Source organism: Sebastes umbrosus, chromosome 7, assembly GCF_015220745.1.
Source record: "Sebastes umbrosus isolate fSebUmb1 chromosome 7, fSebUmb1.pri, whole genome shotgun sequence".
Lineage (NCBI taxonomy): Eukaryota > Metazoa > Chordata > Actinopteri > Perciformes > Sebastidae > Sebastes > Sebastes umbrosus.
Genome location: NC_051275.1, coordinates 259,465 through 269,695, shown reverse-complemented (window position 1 = coordinate 269,695; position 10,231 = coordinate 259,465). Strand labels below are relative to the sequence as shown.

General features: G+C 43.7%; 1 protein-coding gene across 1 annotated transcript in view; it reads right to left on the bottom strand.

Moving 5' to 3' along the window:
* Positions 1–259: 259 nt before the first annotated feature.
* LOC119492022 (melatonin receptor type 1B-B-like) overlaps positions 260–10,231 on the bottom strand; it is a 75,322-nt gene continuing 65,350 nt past the window's right edge. Inside the window, exons 2-3 of the mRNA XM_037776333.1 lie at positions 2,470–2,588; positions 260–2,152 (exon numbers count right to left, since the gene is read on the bottom strand). Of these exons, the coding sequence (XP_037632261.1) occupies positions 1,403–2,152; positions 2,470–2,588 (869 nt within the window). The 3' untranslated portion in view covers positions 260–1,402. The remainder of the gene's footprint in view (positions 2,153–2,469; positions 2,589–10,231) is intronic.

Here is a 10,231-nt window from a genome sequence, read left to right as displayed (position 1 = left end):
ATCAAAGTCTGACCTGTATTTAGACATGTTACATGCCTATCACCACTTCAACCTTCACACCCTTACTCTTGCTTTATAAAGATCACACTGCTTCTTGCATTGATATTAAACATTGGCACTGAATGTAAACCGTGTGCTGCAGAATCATAAATAAACTAGAATGGCACGCGGAGAGCGCAGACCTCAGCTGTACATAGCGGAGCATCGTAAAACACTTCATTCAAACTTGACAGAAACTAAATAAAACTCACCTAAACCGTTGTCGTTACTCTTTCCAACAATCACCAAGTGAGCTTTGGTCCAACTCAACTGGAATTTCACAGAGTTTAATGTGAAAAAACGCAGAATCTACAGTCCCCCCCCGCTCTCTCTCTGAAGGAAAGAGGTCATGCATCATCAATGTCATCAGTTATACTGCACATATGTTATACCCAGAGGTCTTACTGTTCTAGCTGATCGGAATCCTTAAAATAATTCCACCAAATTCCACCAAAATCTGATGGATTGTTTGTTGTGCCACATCCCAGCCCTCCAAAACATTTCATTCAAATCCCTCACAGACTTTTGGAATAATCCTGGTAACTGACAAACCAACAAACCAACAAACCAGCAAACCAACGCCGGTGAAAACAGAACCTTCTTCCTAGGCCTTCGGCCTTGGCGGAGGTAACAATAGAATAGTGAGTTCATAGGGAGACTAGAGCTAGTGTCTGGGTTATGTGAATGTGCTCAGTAAATTTCATGGCAATCTGCACATTTCATTTTCACAGTCCTTTGTATGAGTGACATTTTAAAGCATTAGTGGTAGTCAAGGAGGTGTCAAGATTCATTAGGGTTCATCATTTGGGGTCCGTAAAAATCCACGTCAGACTTCATTTGCCAGTAAAATGTTGTGCTCTCTAATACAATGATAGACACATTGACAGACTTTTGCCAAATTCGATTTTTTTTCTGCAGCATACTATCTGTAATTTGTCAATTTGCCATTTTCTCTTGACTTTGTTTGCAGAAACCTTTTCTGAGGTGTGCTCGCCATCATCTGTGGTGATTTACTGTAAACTAAGATGAGCTATGTTTTGGACATCTAAACATAAATCTATTTTAAATCAATCTTTTTTTGCAAATGAATTTAAGCCTATCTACTATTTTAAAAATAATAATCAGTACAAACTGAAATTGATGAGCCTTAGGTTTTATGAATGTCACTCTTAAAAGAATGGATCCCACAGCTATTGTAGTCAATAGGCCTCTTCTTATCTGTTTTTTCATGTTAATCTCAGTAACTGTATCGGTATTTCCAGAGTTAATTGCTTTGGTACAGTAGAGATTAGTCTGATCGATGGCACTGCACAAGTAAACACAGAAGAGGAGGACGAGGAGATGAAAGAGGAGGATAACAGTGTCACAGAGTTTCTCCTTTTACTTGCTCGTTGTTATTGAGTCCGGGCGAGGGTTTACTCTTCAAGCCCTCAGTGCCCCCACGGGACGTCTCCTGGAAGAAGAGGTGTGGCATCCACACAGACATGACAATCCGCTTGTACTCCCTGCGGAAGTTCTGGTTCAGCAGGCCATAGATGATGGCATTAAGGCAACTGTTGAAGTAAGCCATGAAGTAGCTGACCACAAAGAGCCACTCTGGGATGTGAGGCGCCACTGCTTCAGGATTGATAGCAACAGCGAGCCCAATCAAGTTGAGTGGCGCCCAACAAATAGCAAACAACACGAACACCACAAACATGGTGATAAAGTTCCTCAGGTCACTGGGCTTGATACGAGGGCGGACCTCTGACTTTACCTTTCGCCTCACCTGGATGACCAGGATCCAGATACGCAGGTAACAGAAGGTGACCACGGAAATGGGCACAAAGAAATGGATGACCACCACTGTGATGGTGTAGGACGTGCTGACTGTCTGTGCAAATGTGCATGAGTAGATGCGTGGGTCGTACTGCAGCGAGCCGACAAAGAAGTTTGGCACTATGGCTATGACTGTCAGCAGCCAGATAAGTGCAACCAGCAGCAGCGTGTTGCGGTAGCTGTACAGCTTGTCGTAGCTGAAGCTGTGGCAGATGTAACAGTAGCGGTTGATGGCAATGCCTGTTATGTTGAAGATGGAGCCAATAACACTCAAACCCATCAGGAAGCCACTCACCTGAGAGAGAGAGAGAGAGAGAGAGAGAGAGAGAGAGAGAGAGAGAGAGAGAGAGAGAGAGAGAGAGAGAGAGAGGACAGCTGAATGTAGTAATAATAACACCACAATATAATGAGTGCATTTGTTTATTGTACTAATTACTAGTAGCTGTCCCTTGATGAGAAATAGCTGCAGAGTGTTAAGCTCCATCTTCAGAGTAGCATTAGTGTAGCTTGCCACACATAACAAGTCTAGTGTTGCTGTATTAACAACTTCCAACAAAGAAAACCAAACACTTCTAAAACCAAGTCAGCATTAGATATTCAGTCATGGCTCACCTTGCACTGGGTGTCCCCCAGTGACCAGCCATCATGGAAGATGGCGTACAACACCAGAGGGTAGGGGTAGAATGCAACCACCAAGTCAGCGAAGGCCAGGCTCACCACAAAGACATTTCCTGTAAAAGACAGAATGAGAGGAGAGTCATGAGGCTGTGATTGAAGCTGGAACAAGCTGAGGTGTGGCCATACATGGACCTGCTACTGCTACACTAAATGTAGTGTAGCAGTAGCAGGTCCATGTATGGCCACACCTCACCGATGGAAGGCTTCCTAACAGTGTCAACCAATCAATCCCACTAACAACCAACAGTGAGCTCATCACTGTGCAGTGTATCTACACATTCATGTCCTGTCACAGCACCACACTTCATTACAGTTTCCTACTTCTGTCAGGAAGGTGGACAAAATACCAGGATTATGTTTCCACCTAAAGCATAATTGTTATTGTATAATGTGTTCTAGTTAAAGCTGGTCCAAACCTCGATTCTCTAGTGGTCTCAGTAGCTCCTACAATCTGTCACATAGACTGATCCCAACAAGGTGGCAAAACAAAAATTAAAAATTAAAAATATTTGCTCAGTTTCTACAAGATCCTTTCACATGTAACCAAATATTATAATTTTTTTACAAAAAGAATTTGTGGTCAATTGAGGTACCATCCACCTATACCATTTATCTTGGCGGAAGCCTGCTTTAGTTTCCCCAGTTTGCTGCATACAGTGAAACATTTGCATATAGCCCCATGAGGTACATATGTGATCACAAAAGGTAGGCAGAGTATGCATTGGTGCTGATGAGAGAGAGAGAGAGGTGTTAAACTGAATGCACATTTAAGCCCACATCCCTAATGTCAGTGACTGTATCTAGCCTGGTGCGTATTGCTCGTACTGTCCGTGACTGGCGGAGGGACAGTAAGAGATGTCCATTCTTGTCAGATACTTTAACATCTGCGGTCCGGGAACCCACACTGCGCAGACCGATACCAAGTTATAGCCTGGTCACTGCCAATAACTGACACGATAAGTTAGCATAGGTGCACACACAAAACAAAAAGAACCCACGGCCATTATGTATACTAACACCCTGCCACATAGATCATCATGTTTTATGTATCAATCATGTGACATGACTGCTCTAGGCTACAACGTCTCTTCAGGCATCTTTTATATAAACTGGAAAAACAAAGTTTGGAAACTTGTGTTTGGTCGATTATTTTTCTGTTGTTACAATGCTAATGGTCATTGTATTTTACATCGTTGGAAAGCCTGTTTATTTACCTTCGCAATGATGTCCAACTTGTAAGGATCGTGCATTTGTGGGATGAGCAGCACAGCTGATTATGTGGGTAGCGCCCAAAACAAATTTGCCAAAATGCTCTGCCAATGGTAAACAGTGTATTCTCATAAGGCTACCAGAATGACTGCCCTTCACCGTCAGGCCTGTTGGCGCTGGTGTCGACAACACAGGCAATGGAACCTGAACATGTGGGGGAATGTCATGTTCAGTGATGAGTCCAGGTTCTGCCTGCCAAAGTTGGATGGCAGGGTCAAAGTATGGAGACGACGCGGAGAACGATATGCTGATTGTTGAACCGATGGAGTAACAGCTTTTGGTGGGGACAGTGTAATGGTGTTGGGCGGCATCTCCCTCACTGGCAAAACAAGGTTTGTCATCATTGAAGGCCATCTCAATGCAGGGAGATATCAGGATGAGATTCTGCAGCCAGTGGCGATCCCATATCTCCACAATCTGGCACCTAATTTCATCCTCCAAGATGACAACGCTCACCCCAACAGAGCCAGGGTTATCATAGACTTCCTCCACAATGTGGGAGTAGAGAGAATGGAACGGCCTGCGAAGAGTCCAGACCTCAACCCAATTCAACACTTGTAGGATCAGCTTGGGCGGGCTGTACGTGTTAGAGTGACCAACACAGCCACGCTGGCTGACCTGCAACGAATCCTGGTTGAGGAATGGAACGCCATCCCACAGCAACATGTGACCAGGTTGGTGACCAGCATGAGGAGGAGGTGCCAGGCTGTTGTGGCTGCGTATGGATCTTCCACCGCTACTGAGGCTCCTGACGGTGTATTAAATGAATAAAGTGTCAAATTGCCAATATGTCATGTTTGTTCCTTGTTACTGATAGAGAGTTCAATCATCCAATCCACCAAACAACTCAAAACAAGAGTCAGTACCAACAGGAGAATACACTGTTTACCATTGGCAGAGCATTTTGGCAAATTTTTCTTGGGCGCTCCCCACATAATCAGCTGTGCTGCTCATCCCACAAATGCATGATCCTTACAAGTTGGACATCATTGTGAAGGTAAATAAACAGGCTTTCCAACGATGTAAAACAACAGAGAAATAATCAACCAAACACAAGTTTACGAACTTTGTTTTTCCAGTTTATATATATATATATATAGATATATATATATATATATATATACATACACATATACAGTAAATTCTTCAGCTAGACAAATGTTTGCTATGACACTTAGTAGAGTGGGTATGGAGTTTGAGCCCCAGCTGATGTGGAGACAGTGTGTATTATGTATGCTCATGCAGCGACCAGCAGCCAGCTGCTTCTCCCTTGTTGTTTGTCCTGTTTTTTTTTTTTTTTTTTCATTTGATCTGTTTTTATAGCACTGCATACAATGATCAAGTAGATCAATCACGTACATTTTAAGGTTGTTGTCAACATAATGCCTCTTCTCGTCAGAGGTATGGAGTTGACAGCCGTGTTTTTATTGTGGACAGCGTTCCACTTAGCCAAAAGTTGGCAAGATCTTCCCGGATCCAGAACAGCAGAGAGTTTCTTCTCCAATGGAATAATCATCAACTGAATCTCAACCTGTCCAGACTTGGATATATTTGATGATATCTATGGTCAAAAGCCATTTTTCAGCGAGTCTCACAGGAAAGTGAGGAAACGGGTAAAGAGGGGTGCAGCTCTGGAAAGTGTGAAATGTCTCACATCCCCTTGCCCTCTATCATTCTGATAAATGCCCCATCTCTTCGCAACAACACTGATGAACGTCAAGCCCAGGTATGTTTCCAACACAGATTTAGAGATGCCTGTGTTCTGGCCATGATGGAGACATGGCTAGCGGACTTAGTGTAACGGGTAGTGGTAGGACCCGATAGCAGCACACAGGAGACCAGGAACAGCTGGTAAGGACTTTTAATGCCAAACTCAGTAGTTACACAGCAGGGCAGGTAAAGCAGCACACAGAACCGTTCAATAATCCAGCAGTGAATCTCCAAAAAGTCTCTGACTACCCGGTGGGTTCGGTGGGCCGAACTGGACCGAGAAACAGGTGAGTGGGCGGTGACGTTTGCCCAAACACACACAGTACAGTTCAGGTAAAGGCAGCGGTCCAAGGAGACGGACCAGTAGGGGACAGGCAGATGGTAAGTCGACTGTAACTGTACACCTGCTGTACACACATTTCCACACTGTTGGACTAATAAAGCAATATCTTATCTTATCTTATCATATCATATCATATCATATCCAATCTTATCTTATCTTATCTTATCAGGAGTTTCAATCCCTACCGTCTGGCACCTGCTTCAGAATCATCTCAGTAAAGACAAACAGAAAAACACTCCATTTTGTCAGCCATCACCATGCTCAATGCAAGGGAAAGGAGGTAATTTGGCCAGCTTGTGCATGATGTTCAGGCTGACTTCTTATGATGTTGTTGTTGTTGTTGTTGTTACTGATTCTTATTTCTTGTTGTGTCATTGTTGCTGGATGATTTAGTTTGCTTGTTGGGTGTCTTGTTTAGAATGCTGTAGTGGTCCTATTTAGTAGGGGATGACAGGTAGTCATCATTGGTTCGTTTTCTATTGCTGTTGTGATGATTATGCTTATTCATTGATGCAGTGTCTGTGCTGCTGGGACTGTGCTGTTTTTACTGTGTGAGTTCATGTTGTCTTTATGTTTTATGTCACACTTTATGCTGCAAAACCAACCACAGGGCAGACACAGAGAGAGTGTGTATTATACCATTTTTACACCAATGACCAGGGTTACCTAACCCTGGTCCAACCCTCCTTTGGTCAATTCAAACCAAGCCAGTCAACCCGGGTTGAACCCATGTCAGAACAATTCAGATACGACCTGGGTCAGACCCGGGAGCAATGCATACCTATTAGCTCAGGTGTTAGAAATGGGTGGGGGGTTACAGCTCTGGAGGATTACAGAGAGAGGAGATGATAGTGACATCATCAATGTGTGCAAAAACATAAAATGTCACAGAATGATGCATGTTTTTGTGATACAGTGTAAATATAGTACACACAGCATTTTTAGCTTTATATAATGTTAACTATGTATGGAGCTGTAATGTATGCAGAAACATACAAGAAAAGGACTTTTGAATAGGTGTCCACTGTAGGTGTCCACAATGCAAGTTCTGTTTGTCTTAATTCTATTTGCCTTGTAATCAGATCACAATATGCAAATTAGGTAGGTGGAGTTGGCGGACTTAACAACCAACATGTCGTTGTTTTCCATTTACAGAGGAAGGGCTCGTCTGCAGCTATTTGACGGGCAGCTTGAGATAGCAGGAAGAGGTGAAGGTGACCTTTCGTCTTGATACATTTTTTTCCTCATGGATATGGCAAGGAGTTAAATTGGGTCGGGGCTGTCTGGGGCTCAGCCCAGACGCTATTCTGATGTCACCAGGTCCTGAAAGTTTTGAGTGTATCACCCCGAATATAATTACCTCCGCCAAGGCCGAAGGCCTAGGAAGGAGGTTATGTTTTCACCGGCGCTAGTTTGTTGGTTTTTCCGTTTGGAGGATTACTCCAAAAGTCCGGGATGGATTTGAATGAACTGAATTTTTTGGAGGGGTGGGGTGTGGCACAATGAACAATCCAGGCTTCGGGATTTTTCTTTAATAACTCCGGTCAGCCTGTGCGTTAACACCACAGGCTTTAGGACATGCGCAGTGTAACTGATGATGCGTTCATGACCTGTCACCCAGCCTCTTTCCTTCCGCCTGCAGAGAGAAGAACAGAGAGAGAGCGGGAGGTGGAGGGAGGGGGGGGGGACACCCGTAGATTCTGCGTTTTTAAATATTAAACTCTGTGAAATCACAGTGGAGTTGGACCAAAGCACACTTGGTGATTGTTGGAAAGAGTAACGACGACGGTTTAGGTGAGTTTTATTTAGTTTCTGTCCAGTTTGAATGAAGTTTTTTACGATGATCTGGTGCATATCTCAACAGAAACACAAATACACGTGGATGATGGCATAAGCTGCATGGAGAGGGGAGGGCAATCGTACTTGGGCAGCTTGGCGGAGGTGCCATTCTAGTTTTAAATGCTGTGAAGCTCGACAGAAAACGTAATGTGTGTGAATGTGCAATAGTCTTTTTGTATTTTTTCCAATAGAGAAGGAGGAATAAGAAGTTGCCCTCTGCAGTGTGATGAAATACATTTGTCTTCATCATGATTGAAGGTAGCGTTTTATTTTATTTTAAAAACAGTACATAACATTACAACACTTTACGTTGAGGCAACAAAACTACTTGGTTGGGTTAACTAAAAGTGTTGGAAGTCTTCCCTGTCTGTCATGGCCCTGATGAGGCCCTGGGAGGAGCAACCGGCTCACCTGTCGTGCCTCGAGGGAACTAAGCACAGACAGACACTCCCTCAACAACCAATGATCCAACCTAACTTAACAGAGCTTCTGGCTGCAGCTACATATGGCATACCCAAACCATGTTTGCCTTTCTTTGAGTCTGGAAAGGAAAGTCACTTCCTCTTATTGAAGATGGCCTTTAATAATCTACTTGGCAACCAGACACATCTTTTGAAGCAATACAAATATCGGCTCCTACTGAGCCGATATTTGTAAACACACAAGTGCTTATAAGCTAGTCAGAGCTTACATCTATGATAACCGGCCATATTCCATAGCCATGAGAGCACTGGAGGCAAAGTATGGACAGCCTCGTCAGTTGATCCAAATTGAGTTAACCAGCATTCTCAATGCCCCTGCAATTCACTTTGGAGGTATTGAAGCCTATGGGGAATTCTCATCTCTCATCTATCCTTGGTCTGGTTGGCTTACTGAAATCTCTGGAGGGATACAACGGGTACGAGATGAGATGTGTGTCACATGTGGATAGATTGATCAGCAAGCTGCCTGAAAACTATTTTGTTTCCTTTGTGGAACATTTTCTGCACAGAGGCATCATACGGGATGGAGTGGAATAGAGCTAGACACTGCAAGACCTCTCAACTTGGCTGCAGGTGAAAGCACATGCCTGGCGCATTGCAAATTGAGCAGCTGTCTTTAATATGCCTGACAAGGACAAGAGGGAGGTGAAGAAGATTCAACCATCACAATCACAGAAGGGTAATGCGAAGCAAGTTACGATGTATCTTGACACCATTCCAGCAGTGGAGATCACTTGCATGATGGTCAGTACAACAGCACCAACTCTTTTCCTTGATCATCCAAACAGATCTCCTTGTGTCATCTTGAAGGTAGTTCCAGCTCCATGGTAACAACAAGCAGCTGGAAACATGTGCTATTCTGGATGGGTCAGAGCGGTCCATCATATTACCTGCCGCAGCCAAACTCCTTGGTCTGGAGGGTCACCCTGAAGTTCTTAGACTTCAAAAAGTCAGACAAGAAGTTTTGTATGTACATTGATCCTCTGTGACCTTCCATATATATCCAGAAGGAGCTCAATCCTCCAGTTACCAAATGCAAAATGCCTTTACTGCTAAAGACCTGAGTCGAGCAGAGTATTCTTTTCTCGTTGCAACAAGGTTACTCTCATCTACAGGGTATATAGGCCTCAGATCCAAAAGGTCCAGTCCCTTGTCCTCATTGGCTCTGATTATCCTCAGTTGATCGTTCCCATACAGCCAATCTGTATTGGCCCGGCCGGAACCCCTGTCGCTATCCTCACCGCTCTAGGATGGACCATCCAAGGCCCCATCGGTCTGGTCTCACACTCTGCCAGGAGGGACAATGCCTTTTCACTTCTACCCCTTCCTTGTTGGATGCAAATGAACTGATGAGGAACGTGAAATTGTGGCAAGTTGAATCCTTCACACATCGGAATGAAAAGGAAGTGACCAGGTCAAAGCTTGACAAGTATGCCCTTCAGCTCCTGAGCACAAAGACCCTTTTTCCTTCCAACATGGTCAGCAAACACACTGTATGAATTAGTTCTTTTATAGAGTAACCTCGCCCTCAGTATTATACTGTAGATTCCACCTGAACTCTGTGCAGATTCTTTCAACTCTCCTGCAAGTATCCATGAAGTTATTTTTTTCAGTTCACCTGTGAATTTAAATGTATTTTCCCTGCAGACACCTCAAACTAGAGACCCTGTAAAAGGAAAGCTCAACTAAGCTTCCACACCTCGGCCGCAGACTTATAACTTTACACGCACGCACACATGCACGCACGCACGCACGCACGCATGCACACACACACACAGGGTCACCGCAATTCAAAGGTTGGTTTTGCACTCTGCTCAGACCAACCAATCACCTTTGATCACACACATTTTCATCTGTTGAAATGCAAATGTTCAACATCCAGACAGGCTTTCACAGTGAGGTCAATTTGTAATATGTTGTTAACAGGAATACATTGTAGACCCTCTCATAACTGTAACACTGATTAAGCACAATGCTTACTACCATTTGTACTCTTAGATTCCATTGGAAATATTTGTATTCTAAAACTTTTTAACCTAAATACTTCAGACCT